At 42.5% G+C, this 21098-nt stretch overlaps 1 protein-coding gene across 1 annotated transcript in view; it reads left to right on the top strand.

Moving 5' to 3' along the window:
• TENM4 (teneurin transmembrane protein 4) overlaps positions 1–21098 on the top strand; it is a 598102-nt gene that overhangs the window by 235522 nt on the left and 341482 nt on the right. The window contains exons 4-5 of the mRNA XM_075050174.1: positions 9553–9841; positions 14184–14453. Coding sequence (XP_074906275.1) covers positions 9619–9841; positions 14184–14453 — 493 coding nt within the window. The 5' untranslated portion in view covers positions 9553–9618. The remainder of the gene's footprint in view (positions 1–9552; positions 9842–14183; positions 14454–21098) is intronic.

The raw sequence follows: 21098 nt of genomic DNA on the forward strand, positions 1-21098 counted from the left end.
AATGCAATGTTTTATCTTTTCACCTGAGCTACAGTATCACTTATCATTACCTTACTAAGCCCCCTCAATACACCTTGCAGTCCTGCAGCATTTGTACATCTGGAAGAGTGCAGCGAGGTCTTTTTTGGTGGTTCGCAGCCTGTACATGTAAGTGCTGAGCTGCAACCCAGCAATCAGGTGTAAGTCCTCTTGCCAGACTGTAGTCTGTGTCAAGCAGACAGTGATTTGTGGGGATGTCAGATGGAGTTCTCACTTTGCAAGAGGGATTGCATCTGCTTAAAATTCCTTGTTAGAGGTGATACCTCTCCTTGTTACTCCAATGAGGGAGCCCTTTGTTTAAGAAAAAAAGAAATAGCAATTATTTTCTATTTCTAATTTACTATTTTTATCTCTCTATTTTTCCTCCATAGGCATTTTACCTAAGAAAAATATACTGCTTACTGTGTAAGCTTGATGTGTAATTGAAAGTTAAGCTTTGGACACAGTAGGGGTTATACTGATTAATCAATCCCTAGCATCTCTCAATGCACTCTGATTATCTCACAGTGAAGTCCTAAAATAAGTCCATAGAAAATCAGAAATCAATTCATGGGCCTTTGCAATCTTTTTGCAGATAATTCATATTTTAATAAACTTAGTTTGAAGTTGGACTCTTTGGGGGATTTTATCAACACAGGAAAACAGACCTGCTTCTTTCCCTGCTGAAGGAAAGTGAGGACAGATTACCCAGTACCACTGCATCTGCACAAGAGCTGGGACAATTTTACACCATACTGTAGGAAGACAAGGACAGGTTGGCCTCGTGATTAATCCTGCAGGAGTTTGGGGTGTTAGTTACTTGAATCCTGTGACCTGGACAAGATACTTGTCTTTGCCTGCAGAAGAGGGACGGTAATACTCACTTTTCCCTAAGCTGTTTGTCCTGCCTGGTTAGGTGAGAGCTTCCCTCTACTGCAGGTTCCATCATATTGTTCTGCAGAGTGTCTATATAAATAGTGTTAATTAATAGGCAGGTACAAAATGAATCTGTTCCTAGCAATGCTTTTTTGAGCATACCATTGAGTATATTCCTCCAAATTCAGTTGAGCCTATGGCATCCCCGGGCACTAAATTGCAGTACTGAAAGCCAATACAAGCATAAACTATCATTCTATTATTTTCACAGCCAAGCCAAGCCAAAAAAAAAAAAAAAATTCAGATATTGCAAGTTTTACATTACACCTCTCCTACAATTCAAGCTGTCGGCCTGTGAGCAGCTCAGACACTGGGCTGCATCCGAAGGGTGTAGAACCGGAGACATGCCCTGAACTCTGTTTCACATATGAGGTGCACACCACCGTGATACTTCTCCTGAGTGATACAGACATATGACAAGGTTTATGCTTTAAACTTTATGTACTGACAGTTTTCTCCTTCATAGTTATCCTGCAGCAAACACAGCCACTCCTGATAGTGTCAACGTTGTTAGAGGCAGGATTAGAGCCTGCAGTGGTGGCTGCAGGGAGAAAAGGCAGACATGCCTTCTTTCCTAAAAGAGTCCCAGCCTTCATTCAGTTCTCTCCTGTGAGAGCAGAAATAATGCATAATAGTGATAAATAAGGTACGTCTGAGAGTGCGCATGAGTTCAAAGCCTTGTTCTTATGGAAATGGCTGTGAGCTCATCAATATCCCCATGGAAGAGGCAACATCCGTACACACCAGGCAGTGAGTTTAAAGTGCTTTTTCACACAACACATAATCACACTGTGGGACTACCCGCAAGATGCTGCAAAGGCCAAAAGTATTTAAAAATTAAATCGGATTAAACAAACTCTCAGAGGACAGGTCCATGAAGGACTGTCAAACCCCATGGTCCAGCTAAAAAATTTGCTGAACCCCAGTCTTCTGGAAGCGTATTGAGGGGAAGGACCTACCTTACTCTTTAAATCACTGTTCCCGACCACCTTCCCCTTCTGCTCTTCCAAAGCACCCACCACTGGGAGACAGGATACAGGGCTTGATGGTCCTTTGGTCTGACCCAGTACCATCATTCTTGTGAAGAAATGATGGGATAAAGTAGTTGAATGACACAAGATGCACATGGCAGGCTACGGGTGGGCAAGAGCTTGGGATGGGACACAGCCAGGGCAGCTGACCCAAACAGATATTCCATCCCGTATGATGTCTGCTCAGCTATAAAAGCTAAGAGACAGGAGGAGGAGGGAGGGCATTCGTTATTACCACGTTTGTCTTCTGGAGCAACCGCTACGCGTCCTGAAGCCCTGCTTCCTGGGAAGTGGCTGGACATTGACTGTTGATGGGAAGTAGAGAATTTTGTTCTCCTTTGCTTCCGCATGCAGTCTTTGCTTTTGCTTTATTAAACTGTCTTTCTCTTGACCCATGAGGTTTTTTTCCATCTTATTTTCTCCCCCCATGTCCTGCTGAGGAGGGGAGAGATAGAGCGGCTTGGTGGGCACCTGGTGTCCAGCCAAGGTCAACCCATCCTTGTACCAGTCTTTTGTTATTGTCTAGAAGATGACTAGAGATTTATCAAACATGTTTTATTGTTTTTCAGAAGACAAAAAAGACTGTTTTTATTTTCTGAAGGAAAAACACTCTCCCAAGCAGGCTGAGGAAGCCTGTACATAGGGCTTTCACCTGGGATGTTTGACACATTCAAGACTTTGTGCTGTCTGATTCACATTGAGGACTTAAATCTTGGTCTTCTGTGTCCCAGGTAAAAGCCCGAATCAGCAGATGGTGGGTGATGGAGGAAGAATGGGAATGCTTTAGTGGAATTCATTCAGTGACTACATGCAATGGAGATGGCACTTCTGCATTTGATGCCACCAGCTCTTTCTCATTCTGAGACTCACTGATACACAGGCTGGTTTCACTGGCACTTCACACACCCGAACCTCGAGTCTGACATAATGAGCCAGGAAAAATTTGCAGGCTGAACCTAAATCAGTCTATATTGTCATGCTGGCTCTTCTGGCATTTATTATTTAAATACCTTTATGTATTATCTATTAAACTGAGGTTCTGAAGAAAACCTACTTCTTCCAAGAATGGCTAAATAGACTAATAAAGAGTATTTCAATATAAAAATAAGATTGTTTCCAGAGTAATTTCCATTTTGAGGGAAGCCAGTGGAGGGTTCTGATGGCTGCAGCTGCAAACTGCTTACATTAGCAAAAAACTATTTGAAAGCTTTTTTAACTTCTGGCCCCCAAATCTTCCCCTAGCACAGGCTAAGGGCTGCATCCCATGAGGGAAGACTTAGGGGTTTGCAAACCAGAAATAATTGACATAATTGCATTCCAGCCCCCTTCATGCTTTCCCACCATGCTTCAAACCTCAACTACTGTTTCAAGCTTTTCCGGGCCTCCAGCTCATTGCAGTTTTAGATTTATTCCCGAAAAGGTCACAAACCACATCTTTTGGAAAGGACATTACCAATTGCCTAGCAAGTCTCTTACCAGTAGAAGAAAGGCTTAGTGGTAGAGACCAGAAAAGAGAGGTTTTGTTACTTTCTTTGAGCACTGGGTTGAAGCCAAGCAGTGTTAACTCAACTCTTCATTCTTCTCTCTTGTGCCTGCTTCTTTCCAAAGCCTTTGCCAAAAATGTGAGAGGATGTTATACCTACAGCTTAATTTATTTCCTACAAAGAACTCCTGGGATTTGAACCTCTGTTATAAATCTGAAGCTTAAAGTTTAATCAAAAACACAGGAGTCTTTTATGTTGTAGAAGAATGTCCCAGAAGCTTGGTAAATAGCATCACCCTGTTTAAGCCATGGTTCATATTTGCTAAGATCAAATCATTGCAGCCTCTGATCACCTGGCAATACAAATTTGATTTGAATCACCCCTAAGTACATGCCTAAATATCTGCTGAATACATCAGAACATTCACCACTACATTTATGCTGGCTTTGTGCTTTAGACCAGGTGTGGAATGGCAGGCAATATCACAGAATTTTCTGGCAAGATGGAAATGACCAAATAAGGTTTTCCCAGTTCAACATTTTGTGTCATGCAACCAGAATACGGAGCCTCGAACCAGGCATTTGCACCCCCATGGAAGTGTGGTGGGACTGTCACAGTGGACTGCGTTGTTTTAAACAAGATGTTAAATGTCAAAGATGTCAAATGTTAACTTGGTGCAGGATGTTAATAACCACAGCCACAAAGTCATTTAAGCATCTGAACTCACAACATCTTTGGTTGCAGCTTAGGATCTTGAGTTGGAGCTAACTTCCCAAATAATATTGTTGATCTGGCCCCAACAGCTGTTGGTGTTTTGGAGAAGATTCATGTACAACGTGGTGAAAAACTGTCTTTCTTTTGACTCTGAGTGGGTTTTCCTCATTCACCATGGAATTCCACTGGTCAGACACAACTGCAATTGTACATGCTCCACAGTCTTTCTGACTGAAGGGCAGCATCCAAACATGAAAGAGCATCTTGTTAATAATACCTGAGGTTCACACTACTCTTCTCACACAAAGATTTCAGACATGCATTGACCAAGATTTTTTAAATTAAATATTCTGCTGTGCTTACGTGACTTGATTCTCAAAAAATCCAGGGCTCAGTATCAGACTCTGCCAGGGAGATCAAGAGTCTGCTCTCAGCTGTGTTGCTTTCTTCTTGTACCACCTTAAGCAAGTCACTTTGACTTCCCATGCCTCATCTCTTCCTCTATAAAGTGAAGAAAAGGATACTTACTCACTACTTACCAGCATTAGGTCTTAGTTAACGATTCGATTTGTGGAGCCCAAAGGAGGGAAAATAAAATCCAGCTTACTGCTCGGTATTCTGTGGCTGTGCTCATTCTACAAAGGGCAGCAGCAATAAAAAATAGGGAAAAAAACCTACCCTGAGCAGTGGAATGAGGAGATCTACTGTAAGAAGACAAAAAGCAGGCCCTGCCAAGTAAGATGCCATTTTTGCATAGGCAGTTTTGAGGAGAGAAACAAATGACTATGGGAAGTTGCTTTGCTTCCCCCAGCACAAAGGTGGACCACATCAACCCACCAGGAGTCATGCTCACATTTTCATGGAGACAAGATATTTCACTCTTCCAGCTTTCTCATCACCCTTTTGCCATAACTATATAGGAAACACATAGAGCTATCTCTATCATTTAAACCCTCACTTTTTGACAGAAAATTGGATGATATGACTTGCTGCCTTCCAGAACAGGCGCTGTCTATCACCTTGCTGCTAATCTCTGTGATTAGTGACCTGCAATGTAAGTCAGCTATCAAAGACCACCTGTCCCTTTTCCTGTAAGCGCCTCCTAGCATATCGCTTTGTGGTGTCACACTCTCTTGTCTGGTTTTTGATTGATGGAAGTTTGTCTTTTGAGCAGTGACTCAGAAAATAAATCATTCCCCTTGCCATTCATTGAGTGCGATTCTGCAGCACAAAGCCGGTGTGGTTAATGAAAGCTCCAAAGAGCAACAAAAAGCAACAGAACCGAGAATGAGGAGGATAGATATAAAGGATAAAACATAATAAAAAGGATTATTTGGGAGCCAACCATAGCAAAGGCAAAATAAAAAGAGCTGCAAATAAGCATTGTGTTTACTGCACTACTGCACCAGAACTAGAAAGCTGATTTTTTGTTCCATTTCTTGACATATATGCAAGGATGCGAGAAGAGTCCCACACCTCTGAAATATATAATTATGTCAAGGAGTCCGATTTTATAGGCTTTGGCATGTGAGTAACCCTTTCTGGGGTCAGTGGGATTTTTCTGAGTTGAGTAAGTAAAGTCTGAAGGATGCTTCTGTTGTGAATTGCACTCCAAACCAGCTTGTGGTCCAGCTGGGATTGTACACTCAGAAGGCTGACAAAAATAAGAATAGCTATTGCCATTAATTGGCTGGGGGGAAACAAAAAAAGAGATTAAATTTGATGTTATGCAGACGGCAGTATGATGAAAGAATCAAACTGAGCCAGAAACACTGCATTATAGGACAAGAAAGTCCTTTCCAAATAGAAATGGCTCAGAGAAGAAGGCTTTTGTGCTTTTATGGAAGGAGGAGGAGTGAAGGGATGGAAAGGACAATATTAGAAGCCTTGTTTTTTTATATCACGTCCAGCAAGTTTATGGAAGCTTTTAAAGTTATGAGGAGCAATCATGAGCTAGAGGCGGAAAGAAACTGGTGGTTGAGTATGTAACTGAGACAAGTGTGATTCTTTGTATTCACCTTGTGCCAGAGAAGTCAGGAAAAATGCGAGGTGTTGATGGCACGGATGAAATTGTAGCAGAAGTGAAATCAAGACACAAGGAGTAGCAGATAAAAAATAATAATCTATCACAGAAACACTATATCGCAAATTCCCCGACAACACAGCTCCATTGAAGGCAAGGTATCTAAATCATATGGGAATTGGTCCATAAAAATGAGATGACAAGAACTGCATGTCCATGGAGAGGTGCTGGAAACTTACTTAAGTCAGTTAAATGCAACAGTTCCTTCTTTTAAAAAAATGAAAATAGAAAAAAAAAATCTTCATTATGTGTTTTGGGGGTGACCTTTCTAGTTGAAAAGTGTCTCCTTACAAGCGCAGAGAGAGAGAGAGAAAGAAAGGGCTGAGGAGAGTTAAATTTATAAAGACATGAATGAATTGGGAATTGAAGCACTGTTATAGAGGAATGTGTATGTGAATGGTGCAAATTTACAGGGCTATTTTTGATGAACTGTAGGAGGAATTTCAGTTTTTCAGTACCCTTCTTGACGAAAAGAAAAACCTTCATCTGGTGGGAATTCAGTCAATTTCCTGATTTTTTTTGGCCATTTCCTAAGCTGCAAGGTTACTAATGGTAATTACAGACCCTGTTTGTACCTTGTGGCTCTAACTGTGCAGAAAGGTTTTCTTGGCACGTGTGCCTCTCCTGCTAGAGGGTTTTTAAATGACTGGCCCTTGGTAGGAATTGCTGCAATACTTACTCATGAGCAGGAAGAAGCCACCTTTCCTCACTTCGTTCTTATAGAGTATAGTACTTACTTCTTGCCCACATTTTGCTATCTCTGTCTCCCACGACAATAAACCACAATTTCAGTGTTCATTATTAACAGCTCTTACTACAGCGCCGTTGTGAAGGAGCCTGTTTTAAGGTGTTTTATTAAAAGGTATAACAAACCTGCTCCTTTTGAGGATTTCACCCAGAGATGGTATAAAAGAGAGAAACCAAGTCAATAATAATTGCAAAAAAAGTCACAATTTTTCAAGTCATAAAAAGCTTTGTTTTTTTTAAGGGAGGAATGCAGTGCACTGAAAAGCAATCAGATGCTCTATTCCTTTCAGCTCTCACCAGTGTGAAAGTGTCAATATGTTTGATTCAATACAGCAAAATATCTACCAGTGTTTGGTAGATCTCTTACATGCTATTACTATGTTAAACTGGTCCTTAGCTTAACACTATTTCCTTCACTATTGCTTCTACATTCAGGCTTTAAGTTTTGCACCTCTCAGGCCCTTACTCTGCAAAACATCTAACGTGTGTAAATTTTGGCCGGTGAGTAATCCCATTTGCATTCACTGTATTGAACTTACACAGTTCATGAATGAATTTAAGTCAGTGAGTTCAGTGGGTTTAAACACATGTTTAAAATCAAAGTGGTGTTCAAATCTCTGCGGATGACTTAAGTAAAGTTCAATTATAAGAACAGTCCTCCCCCCCCGCCCTTCCATTTGTGTTCAATGGTTTGTATGTGTTTTGCTGACAAATAGGAAGTGTAAACTTGGTCTACTGCCATCACTGGAATAGACTGGGATAGAATTAAGTGTATTTTCTTTTAAAGTAGTGTCTTAGTTTCCTGGAAGAGTGCCACAAAAACCGTACAAGCCATCGGAATGGGGTTCTGTCATTGCAAAGTTCATTTTAGAGGTTAAAGGGATAAAACCCAGAAAGCAAAGTGAGAATTGCAGAAATAGGAATGGGACCCTCTTTTTCTTTGCCCAGCTGCAGGTGTAGCTCACAGCCGTCCTGCAGCTCTTGCTCCCTCCTGCAGTCTCCCTTCAACTCAAGAATTTTCTTAGTTGTGCTTGTGCCAGACAGCTTGGCAAGTGAGGAATTCATAATGAAATGTTGTCTTCAAGCTTCTGCATTACTATGATGATTTGTAGGTTATCAGAACCTGTGCTAAGAGCCCTCCATCCTTCACAGGTTCATAGTTTTGAGAGCCACAAACACTATGTTACACCACAACCCTTTAAAGCGACCTGCAAAGCTCACAGCACATCCATCCTCGACTGTTGCACCGTAGCTGTGCTGTGCTGCAACACAAATCCAGGGCACAGCATCTGAAGCAAGGCTGGGGTCTAAGAGTCATGGAAGAGTAAGATTTTATTAGTATGCTCACGATTTAGCCTTTCAAGACAGGAATGCCAACAGAACGCGATTCAGTCCTTGCTGCATTGCCATACATATTTGCTATGAAAAAGAGCAAGAACTGGGAGGTGTTTTCTGATGCTCTTCCTTTCTGTTTTTAAGTACTGCTAGTAAAAACCAATATCCCGGTGTGGCATTTAGAGACTCGGCTTCTGTTCTTTAGCTGTTAGGAGGACTCAGTTCCTGAGAAACTCAGCCTGTAATAACAGATTTCAATGTTTGGTTTGCGAGTTTTACCAGTTTTTTCCTCATAAACCGGTTTAGGTATTCAAAAACATACTTTACCATCTTCCTGCAAGTCATTGACTTTTTCCCTCCGGCTTCTGTTGCATTTAATAAACTTAAAGTGAAAAGATAATTTATTAATTATCTTGAGAAAAATACTTTTAATACACATTTTATTTCTGATAGCAATTTTGTCTGTCTGCAGATATGTATGCTTGCCTATTGGTGCATATATACATTGGTTTCCCCACAGGCATAAATCCCAGGCCATGCTGTTACACGGAGCAGAGATATCATTTATTTACACTTTCTCAACTCTGCTTAAGTTCTAGCCTATTTCCAGCTGAGTAAAGATGAGCCCTCTGAATAGGAAGACATTTTCATCTGATTTCCATCCATATCTCACCCCTTCAGTCTTCTTTTGTCCCTCTCCCTTCCTACTTGCCTTCCTACACTGTCTCATTCTTTTGTTCATTCCTTCTAACCTCACAATCTATCAAAACACTTTTAAAACTGTAGGACAGCATTTTTCCAAAGTCCTCTGGCTGCCCAAATAGAGACTTTTCAGCATGGTCGGATTTCCCAGAGATTAGGTGACTGATGTACCGAATACATGCCTCCTGGAGGTGTCTGAATCACTTCCCATGGAAAGAAGACACAGACAAATCACAATCAGTTTCAAATCCCCAAGCGCATGCCCAGTTCAGACAGATGCAGGTTGCTGCGTGTATGTGTCCCGCTAGCTGTGGCAATTATTAAATGAGTCACACGTAACAGAGACTTTCTTACCATTGGTAATTGTTCTAAGAGGGTTTTCCTGCAGTCCATTAAGTAACATCTCTTTTGTTCAGTGCAAGAATGTATAAAGAAGGCAAATTTGCCTTCGGGTGCCCAAAGGCATGAACCTAGATCCTATTTCTTTTGTTGTCTCTTTCAGGTTATTCCAATCTGACCACCATACAGACGTCATTATTTTAATGTTGAATACTCCGACAAGGGTGCCATGGATGTGAAAGAAAGGAAACCGTATCGATCTCTGACTCGGCGCCGCGACACTGAGCGCCGCTACACCAGCTCTTCAGCCGAGAGTGAGGACAGCAAGGTACCCCAGAAGTCCTACAGCTCCAGCGAGACCCTGAAGGCTTATGATCAAGACTCCAGGTTGACCTACAGCAATCGGGTCAAAGACATGGTGCACCAGGAGGCCGATGAATTCTGCCGAGCGGGTGAGTACATTTCAGCAGATGCTGCTGCAAGCAGCGTGAGTTAATCAACTGAGAGCTGGGGGCGTTGAAGGGCTCTGAGGCCAAAAGGGAGACATAAGGAAAGAGAGCGGCAAGGAACATCTTCATTGGATTGAACAGATGTGGGATGCGTGCCAACCAATGTCCTTACGTCGGATACCGCTAGCCTGTGTTCATTAGCATCTACCAAGACACATTTTCTCTGTCTTAGTCTTTCTGTCTCCAACAGCCCTTTGCCACTTCCCACCACGAGAACAGACCCCCTGTGCACATGGTGCACAGTACTGACGTGGCGTGGAAAGTCCCTGCCTGCTCAGGAGACCTTTTCACTCTGTCATGTCCCTGCTCTACCATGAAGGAAGTCAACAAGGACACTAAGCCAGAAGACAAAGAAGAGAGAGTGCCACTGTCCCCACTGTCCATCTGGGCTACAGCAAAACCCAAGAAGCCTGGAAGAAGGGAGACAGCTGAGCTGCAGACGGGATGAACAACCCTTGGCAATTGTACATGGCCTGCAGGCTGTAGGTTTGAGATGGGGATATGCTCCAGTATTAAAGGAGTGGTAAAGAACCACTTTTAGGACTTATAGGAGTCCACTTAGTGAATCTGGGTCACAGTAGCTGTGAAGATGTAGAGGTTCAAGGGTCAGCATGGGCTCCACAGTCTTAATAGAGATTCTGAATGTTCTCCTTTTTGTTGCTAGCCTGAATTCAGTGCAGTTACATTTTCACTGCTGCTGTTGCCTACGTGAGGTGGATTTCTGGCCCCCACTATAGTCTCATCTTCATTTTTCTGTAGAGACACGAGTGTCTTAGTTCAGAAACCAAGCAGGGCTTCACATAAATTATTTTTAGAAGTCCATCAAGAAAAGCATAAAATGGCAAAGCGAGTCAAATAGAGTAGGCAGCATTCCAGACAATGAACATAAAATAGCTGACCCAGGCTGCTCTGAACATACCCTCTGCAGTTTGGAGAAGCTGATTCCCCAAAGGGAATGCATATAATTGCACTTGTTTAATTTGGGAGCTGCTTAATTTCACTCTCCAAACACCACGCCGCACTTGTGGTTTTGGTCCAAGACTCATCTTTAAGGCATGCACAAGCAAAATGACTTGCAGAAGTATCTTTGTGCACATGGCTTTGGTGTTTGTATTTCAGGAGAACGGCACCAGGCAATAATTAACAAAAGGGCCAATAGGTGTTGTAAGTAATACTTTGCAATCATAAAAGGAGTTTCCCTCTTAGCAACTCTGAAGTACTTCATCCTCTCTAAGGAATCTACGGAGTTATAAAGAAAAGGAAACCTTTTAGGTCATTGAGTTTGCTCACTTCATACAATATATTCACCATGCAGGATAGATGTGAATTAGTACAGGTCAGTGGTTTTCAACCTGAGGGTCTATGAGGCCATCCAGGTCCACGGACTTCTCCTAAGACGCCCACAAAAGATAAATAAGAAAAGCCAGTCTATTGACAGGGAGTATAAATTTGCTATACGCAAGTTCATACTTCCCTAGGAAAATTTTGTAGGCTACTGAGAAATAGTAAAACCCACTGGTCTAAGTGGCTGAAATTAAATGAGAAGTTAAGATTAACCATGTCAGGGTGCCAGTTCAACTTCTGATATATCACCCACAGATTTTCCAATTTCTAATTTTCTCCCAGTTTATCCTGAGAGTCCCAAAACTGGCCTGAAGAGTGTTAACAGTAACCCCAGACTTTCTGTGCCACATTTTCCACTGGCAGAAAGCCATGAACGGACCTCACTTTGTGGTGCTGCTTGGCCTCATGCCGACTGAAACCAAGCCTTATTAGCCTGCTCGACATCAACAAGGCAAAGTGAATTTCTCTCCTGCATTGGTTTGGAAGGCAGAGGAGGGAAACATTTCAAATTGACCAAATAAATTCAGTAAATAAACAAGTCAGCATTTAAATGGTTTTAGCTAGAGTGAGAGTGCCAGCAAACGTGCAAGTCAGCACAGGAAAAAATAGACCAGATCTGAATTAAAAAGTCTCAGGTATTTATTATCTTCCTTTTATTGACTTGAGTTCTTCCAGCTTAAAAGGCAACAGTGAGCATAGAATATGAAAATCAATGCATCTCCTGCTGTTTATTGCAAATAAATTTGATTTTCAGTTAATTGTAGCAGTCATTTTTCATAATTTATGAGCTGCTGTTACTGGAGAGCATCAGTCATGCTGCACATTGATGTGTCTGAAGATGTTGAGTATGGCCTGTTTCAGGGGAAGGTGGAACTCGCCATCAGTGACTCAAATGCGCAAGCAAAACCAAAAAGATGACGTTTTCCAGTACTCCGTGGAGGATGGTTTAAAAACTACTCTGGCCTTGCACAAAAGTCAAAACTGGAAGAGAAGAGCGAGGTCTCTGGGGAGATACTGCTCCCTTGCGTTTATAATCTAGGTCAAGTTCATTTGCTACCTCATGCCGTGGAGTGGTAGAGGACGCTCTCTCAGACCACCTTGCAATCAAGTTAAATGGATTAATTTGCCACAAGCTTGCATTGTGCTTCCCAAGCAAGGCCCTAGGGTTTGACAGAGGTGTGAGCCCCAACCAAGCTTATCTGTCCACTCTGTCTGAAAGCTTTAATATTGTTTGGTCAATTAAAAAGGTGTGAAGTTCATGAATGCTTTATATAGTTTGAGTGCTATCCGCTGTAGATCCGTAACAAGCTGAACCTTGGTTATTTCCTCCTGACGTCAAACAGCTCCTTCTCTGAGCTTTACATGGAAATGTTGTCCAGTCCCATTATTCATCTTGCATTCAAACATCTTCTCTCTGTTTACTGTGAGCTGCAAAGTCAACTGAAAGAAGAAGTGTAGTAAAATAGCGTCTACTTGGGGGCAGCTGACCATTCAATGCATGTGTGCTACGATATGAGACCTCCCCCATGCAGCAGGGCTCAGGGACAAGCCAGAGTGTTTCCACAAGTGTGAAACCAGATTCTGGAAAAGTAGAAATCTGACAGTTTCTATTGCATACATGTTTTCCACCATGTGATGTTTAACATCAACAAATGGAAATGTGAGGAGAGCCACATGCTTGTGCGGTTTTGAGCAGGGAGAGAATCATAACTCAGTTTTGGATACAACCTTGAGGTCCACACCTGATGAACAGATTTCAATAATAAGTAGATACAAACTTCAGTGTTCAAAGGTAGGTTTTGGCCTGAACTTTTCTGGAGACCACGCATTCAGATTTATCTTGTTGAAACATGCCTAAATTGCAAACACTGTTCTAAAGCTGAGTCTGTGGCCTGTGCATAGATTTGGCAGGTTCCACTTCTCCTTTTGTTTCAGGGGATTTATGTATTGAAATAACCAGAAGAAGCCAGCTAGGCTGAATTTGATCACTGTGTTGGTATTTGCCCATGATCCAGGGCCTGATGTCTCCTACCAGTTACAGATAAAGTTCCTTAATCCACCCGATCAAGGTGTAACGTAACAGGAGCAGGGGTGCGTTGTGCCGTATAAATGCACGGTGCAGCTAAAGGCATTCATGGGTGGCCAAAACCTTTTAAAGACATTCAGGGCTGAAAAATAAAAGCACACATTAATAAATAAGTGTGGATTAAAATGGAGCCACTAATTGGTCTCCCCAGCTTTCTTGTGCAACTTTCCGAACAAAGTGTGCTAATATTTGAAGCCTCATTCACATTGATTTGGTCTGATTTTGAAGCTCTGTAGGTAACTAAACATGGACTCAAGAGTCACTTTTCACATTGTATTTTTGGTCAGCTGAACAATTGCATCTATTTGCAGCCAAATAACCTCTGCTGTGACTGTATCAGAATGAATAGCTAAACTGAGTCAAGGTGTGAGTGGTCAGCAAGGGGAAAGTGAGATCGCCAAAGGAAATTTAAATCTCCAGTATGTAATTTCAGGGATTTCAATGAGCAGAACTCACTCAAATTTCCTATTGTAGTAGAGTTACCAGGTGTGTTGTAGGACTTCTGATCATTGCATGCCTCGTTTTGCTTTTCTTCCAAGATTACTTTTTGCCTCTCCTAAAGAATTCCACCATTTCTCCATCTGTCTTTGCTTTCCAATTTGACGATTTCATTGAACACGCTCTGAGTTTTTGTCAGGTTCCAGAAGCAGGAACGCAGCTGCTTTTTGGTCTTGGCATGATCACTTGGTCTCAGCCTAAGCAAGACCACAAAACAGGGGAATCGGGTATGACGCTGGGACTCGGGAGGTGCTGTGCCCCACTAGAAGAGAGAGGATGAATGGTTCTGCCCTTGACCCGTGCTGGATGAAACCCTCCCCTATCGAAGAGTAACCAGGCTGCTGTGTTCTCTCCCAGGAGCCAACTTCTCTTTGCGAGAGCTGGGTCTTGAAGACGTGACACCCACACATGGGACTTTGTACCGGACTGATATCGGCCTGCCTCACTGCGGCTACTCCATCAGCGCCGGCTCGGATGCCGACACGGAGGCGGACGTGGTCATGTCGCCCGAGCACCCGGTGAGGCTCTGGGGACGCAACACCAAGTCCGGACGCAGCTCCTGCTTGTCGAGCCGGGCCAACTCCAACCTCACCCTCACTGACACGGAGCACGAGAACACCGAAACCGGTAAGTGACGACAGCGCATGCGGTGTCAGCCTCCAGCTCTGCCAGGAATGCCTCTTCTTACCACTCCACCTTAATCTGCCTTCGGTTTTGTGTTGGGGCTTTTTTATCAGGCTCAGTGAAAACACTCTTCTAATAGCCCCGTGTCGTGGCCTTTTGTACTGTCCTACAGAGTGTTTGTTAATAAACTGCTGGAGAAGCTCCTACTTATCTATCACAGCGACAGAGATCATTAAGTGGCTGTAATACTCTTTCTGCTTTTTGTAGCGACCTTTCAGACAAAAAGCATTTAAATCTCCCCTCCCCTGGCTGATGCTGCTCTTATCTTTGCTACAGATTTTCGGGGCAGATAATTTCCTTCTTTTCCTTGCCGGGTTCCTTGACAGGAGCCGGTTCATTTATGTAAATCAGCTGACTGCTCTCTGAAAGAAAACGATGGTGAAATATTTTTAGAAGCCTTTTTCTTCTTCCGAAATAAAAGCTGAAGGTCACAGATTTTTTATCTCTGTAACTTTGCGTCCCCAGCTGCGGGGACTCCTGCATGCGTTTTGTAGGTCTGCGAACCTTTTGGTCAGCAGTTCTGCCAAGCAGTGTAGGAGGGAGAGAGGATTTTGATTCAATTGCAGCTTGACCCGGGAGTTCACACAGCCCTATATGCCTTTGCACTTTTAATTCAATTATGGCACAGCCTGCTTCTTAATATAGCTGCTACGTACAAGTCATCAGGAGCTTGAGCTCAGCGCAGAAAGCTGATGTGAAATGACTGTATTGCTTGTTCTCTTTATGCTTTTTGCCACAGTATTATAGTGACAAATGATGATAACTTTTCCTTGGGAAGCCATGACACGGTGAGACATACACCACCCACATGATTTTATGTTTAACTCCCAACAAAATTACAGTAGAAGCTTATTAAGTTTCTGCTCGGAGATAATGATATATTAGGCAAAGTTCAAAGATAAACGGCCTTCTGTTTAAAGGATGTACAGAAGAATATTTTTAAATTATCTTTACAGTATTTTTTTGAGTTTCTTAGTGTAGTGTCTTACACGGTTGCACCTGTTAGGACAGGCAGACACGCAGTGCCAGATTATATTGTTTTTCTTCCATACCTTATGTTTTGATGAAAAAACAGAGGGAACATCAGGGTCAGAGTTTCTCACACCTCCAAGAAATCACTAGAAAACAGCCAAAAGCAAACACCTTGCACTTCCATCCCATCCTCCTGTATCCAAAGCGCTCTCTTGTGCTTTCCATGGTGGTATTCGAGCAGCTGTGATCCTATTCCATACATTCTTTTTTCCACGCCTACTCAGAAAAGCAAAGTACAGAATTTTAGTCTTTTTTTTTTTTTTTTTCTCTGTCTTAAGAGAGAAGAATTACATTAGTTGCCGGAGTCTTCACTGGCTTCCCTAATGCTATCTCTACATGTGCAAATTCAACTGTGTACCTACAGATCGCTTACAAATGAAATTATACTAGCAACAACACATGCCTTGAAAGGCTTTACTGAATGTAATAACAGAGGCAGTAGTACTCATGTCAGGACTGAGATAACCTCCGATTCCTCTTCCCTTAAATTTAATGACACACTAACCATTTGTTGAACCATCATTTTATAGCAATTAGAAAAGGGAAGACAGAAAGGTGGAGAACATACCTGCAGGTTTTTAAAGTGCTGTACAAATGTAGGAGTTTCTTTGGGCCCTACGCATTTGCAGTTTAGATGCTGAGTGAGAGTGAGAAAGGCTATATCATAGTCAAAAATACAAAGTCTGTGTAGCATAAGTAAAATCTAGACAGTAGTGGTGTCCAGCATGCAATCGTATTGTTCATAGTGACAAAAAAGAGGTGGTGGAACTCGAGGGAAAATATTACAATCCAAACCGTGCTGTTGGGGAGACTCAGCTGATGCTTAGACTTTCCTGGGAATATGTCAGAGACATCAGCCAGGTTCAGGTCAGAAAAACTGATCCAGAGCTGAGAGAAAGACATATCATTTCAGTATAGGGATTGCAGTTGAGTTGGTGGTATAAATGTATCCAAACAAGTGTTGCAAGGGAGGAAGACAAGAAGGACTAAGGAAATGTCTTAAAAGTTACACAAAATTTGGACATTTTCAGTTTTTAATTGCTTGGCACAGATAAAGGTGTGAGAAACTTTTGCACACAAACCCCTCGCAGCCTGAAACCTGCTGTTGGAGCAAACGAAGCCTGAGATCTTCTCAGAAGCTTTGTCTAGCAAATGCAAAGGTTGCTCTGTGTTTCCTCCCTCTGCACATAAGCAGTGTTACCATGGGTCCTTCGCTGCTCGCTATCACACAGGCTATTTTGAGAAATCCCAAATTTATAGAAGTGTTTTCAAGAAGACATGAAATTTTGCTAATGGCAGCATAAAGTAACATAATGCTATGACTCAGTTTACAGGATACCTTTATTAGTCAATATTAATTGTTGACAGTATTGATAGAAGTTATAGCCTTTAGCTGAAGTCAATATGGAGCTTTATGAACCTGCCATCAATAGAAGATTTTATGGGGCCCATTAAACCAACTTTTCCATTGAAGGTTAACGTCAGCAATTTTTATGCTGTTCATTATTTATCCAAAATAAATAATCAGAATTTATTTCTGATGTTTGTAAATCCAAAGCTGTCGAAGTGTGATTCTACAGAGACATTTATTGTGTTCTTAGAAAATGAGAGGTCTGGCTCCCTCGAAAAGCAGGTTTGCTTTTATTTCAGGAGTGGTGATGTCTTGAAGGAACAGATACGCTGCTCAGTAAGTGCAGCCACAATCCACCCCTCTGTCTTTAAAGGAAACCAATGAAGTGCTCTGGTTCCATGGCATATTACAGTCCATAAATCACCTGCACAGGCAGCGGGCATGCGTTGCTTTATCTAAACTGTTCCCAGGCTTTCCAGGAGGTTGAATACTTTTACTAGGTTAAGAGTTTGTTTTCACTAAGAGTTAGCTTGAGTTATAACCCTGGCATTGCCCTGAGCTCAGATCCTGCACACCCAAACAGCCCCAATGGCTTCCCCTCCGTTGGGCAGTACTTTTCACTCAACCTGGACAGTCACTTTGTAGAGTAAGGGGACAGAGGGGACAACTCAAGTTACTGCACCGTGTCCAGGCATAATGCAATCACTCTGTGCTGCTAATGTAGCAGGCACTTCATGTAGCTCAAGGGTTATTCTGCAGCATGACTGTCTAGGCTAAGCTGAAGTCGCGAACTCCCATTAACAGTTCAGACCCACGCACAGGGAGGAGGAGTCTGGTTCCTGGAAGTCTAGCAAGGAATTTAGGAGAACCTCTTTCCAGTACTAGTTTGCACTGTTTCTCAGCAACAGTGATTCAAGCAGAAGTTCCTGAAGTGGTCATTTGGATCCCAGCCTGGAGTTAACTGGCATTACCTTAGGTAACCCAGAACAGGCTTTGTACTGAGCCAGCAATTGTTTAATATAGAGAAGAGCACAACGGAGGAGAACAAGGTAATTGTCTTCCAGAAATTGACTTATTTTGCAGCAACTCAGTCACATACTAAAAGCAAAAACCTTCTAATCATAGAGATGTCATCATAAAAATAGAGTTCCACAGAATAATTTATGTCGGAAGGCATCGCTGAAGCTCTCTGGTCCAGTCTCCTGGTTAAAGCAGGGCTAACTTTGAGGTCAGACCAGGTTGCTCAGTTACACTTTGAGCATCTCCCAGGGTGCAGAGGCCACAATCTCTATGTCCTGGTTCTGGTGCCAACCATGGTTTTTGTGAACACCTCTTCTCCTAAGAGCTAGTCAGAATTTCCACACGTGTCCATTGCCTGTCGTCCACTCACTGAGCTCCTCCAAGAACAGTCTTGACTCCATCTCCTGTATATCTCCCATACCTGAAATAGTTAAAAGACAGCAGCTAGATCTCCCTTTAACCATCTCTCCTACTAGCTGAACAAAGCCACCTAGATCCTCCTCTCCTCATTTGCCTACGGTCTGTAGGCAATTAGGCATTAGAGGAGATAGTCAGAGGAGTCTGAGGAACTCCAGTGCTAAAAGTTTTTAAGTAAGTGTAAACTAGACAAACGGCTGCTGAGAATGGTCTAGAGTGGATGCTGCCTCAGTCGGAGTAGCTGTACATGCTGGCCCCTTGATCCTCCCTCTTTCTCCAGTTTCAACAGTTTGTAGCATCGCTGTGCTTTCTCTGACTTCAGGGCCATGCAGGACTGCGCAGACACCTCACCCTTGAGCACCTCAGGCTTTTGTACTGCCTAGGGCACTCCTACGGGTGTAGAGATGATGGACAGCATTTGTGCGTAAGCACCCATGAAGTGAGCTCCAAATATTTCCTTTGGGTCTATAAGGGAGATCTTACCCCAGATCTGCCCAAACTGTTATGAATCCTCCTGGTAGTCCGCGGATAGATCCGAACATGAGAGATGGACAGAAAATGTAGATATTCCCAAACAGAATCCCTTTCCAAAAAAACCCACCCCAAACCACTTTTTTCTCTACCTTCAATGTGCTAATGAGCTTACTGGTTTATTCAGCGTAATCGCTGCAGGATTACTTTAGACCTGGGCCAATTGCATTTTTTAAATTTGTCTTTGTGAAAGTGGAGTTGCAGCCCTTTCCTAAAAAAAAAAAAACCCTCAACAAGTACAGCTTAACTTTTAGCTGTTCCAAAGAAGCCGTGGCAAACTAAACATTCACTTTAGTTTTAATCTGGGCTTAGTGTTGATATCCACCAAGGCGTGTAGTTGGTTAAATATGAGAAGGAGCAGGAGAGAGGGGGAGCAGTTTTCTGCTTTAGCAGAACAAGTCAGCAGTGATTAATGCTGTGTACATGTGCAGAGTGGAGCTGATGTTTCGCTCTGTCATCATCTCCTCTTGGGAAGAATGTGGGCAGTATCAAGCAGCCAGGCAGGATGAGTAACATCAGATGGCTTGAGACAGTTCAACCGAGCTGGAGATGCTCAACTGTGATATATTGTGTAAAGAAATTCTTGCACAACACAGAAGTGTTGCTGAAGTGTGGCATTTTCTTATCTAGCAGACTGAGAGGTTAGTAGACATGAACTAAAATTCCAGATCTAACCACCCTGGAAGCCAAAATTCAGGCTGCAGGACCATTGCTGTCAGATTGCACTGGGCTGCTTCTTTCCATCTTCACAATTCAAAAATATGTAGGAAACTTGTCATCCTGCAAACAATTCTGCATGCATTTCATGTGTGCAAAAGGGGCGAGAACGGCACCGATGGGCTCAAATGTCCCATTTAACAATGAACTGGATGCAGGTAGGATCAGCCCCACCACACCTCTGTTGGTCACCTCTGTTAGGAAGAGCCATTTAATCTCAAGGTCCATTTGTCTTTGCCTTCACCTCCGAAATCACCAGTCAGTGCCAAAAGTGGTGTGGTGACTATAGCAATACAGACACTTACTCACTGGTGACAAGATTAAGAGCACCAATTCATTTTACTTTGCTGGACCCACATCCTACAGAGAGGAATAATTTTTCTTTTAGTCACTACTGTTCTGGGATGCATTTAAATGAGCTCTAAAACTGTCAAGCAAACAACCAGCCCAATATCCAAACCTGCTCTCCAAGCCTTACCAACTTGACCAGAAAGGCAGTGGATATGTTATGGTTAACTTTTGCTTTCCCATCAAATAAATTGCCTTTCTGGAAAATTCTCATAGTTTTTTGTAAAACTGAAACGTACTGGCAATCAGGAGCTGGAAAGCTCACATGATAGCTCTGCCTGCTCTACCATCACATACCCAACCCTTAGCCATTTTAATTGACATAATACTTGATTTAAAGAGCATTTCTTGCAGTAACTGCCACACTTTCTGCTTCCACACTGTTTAAGACATTACTGCTGCTGGAAGGAGCGCTTAAGAAACTGCATAGGAAATTAGGACTCGATAGAATTGAACGCTTACAGAAGATATTTAGAAACACAGGGGTACATTACAGCAGGAAATAATTAAAGACAAGTCTTTCAAACAAGGAACACCGAAGAAATTACATAATTTTATTTCCCCTGGATAGTTAAGAAATCTAACTAACACTTTCCCTTATTCAGTGCTGTCTGATACAGACCTCACCGAAGCCTTTGAATGCTCCCGTTGCCATCAGCAGTGTTAGATCAGGTCCTAGGTGTATGGTGGTGACTATCTGGTTTTGCAAAATAGTCAGCAAGCCAGAGTGGTATGAATTCTAGTACTTTTGCTTAAATACCCCACAACATGCTGTTTGCCGCTAGGTTTCTTGTACACATTTTGGCATCTTATTAAATCAGAAAGCTGTCCCAATGATCAAGCCACATGCTGCAGAATTTCATCAGCTTTTTCCAAGTATTTCCTCTTCAGAGCTGTTTTACAATAGGTAGGGGAGCTCTAGTAAAATGGTAATTATTTCTGTGTGTTTTTCTTGTTCCCTTTGGTTGTCCAGAGTTCATTCCCTAATGTCTATACTTGCTACCAGGGGCCTTGCAAGGTTCTCCTAAATAGCTCTGACCCTCTGCAGAGGAAGGATTTTACTCAGTCTTCTTTACACTCACCTTCCTTTTTCCCAAATCAGGTTGACCCAAATCACTGGCCCAAAATACAATTCAATATATCAGTGCAATTAGCAGTGCCAGAATTACTGT

This window comes from Buteo buteo, chromosome 18 (assembly GCF_964188355.1).
Source record: "Buteo buteo chromosome 18, bButBut1.hap1.1, whole genome shotgun sequence".
NCBI classification, from domain to species: domain Eukaryota; kingdom Metazoa; phylum Chordata; class Aves; order Accipitriformes; family Accipitridae; genus Buteo; species Buteo buteo.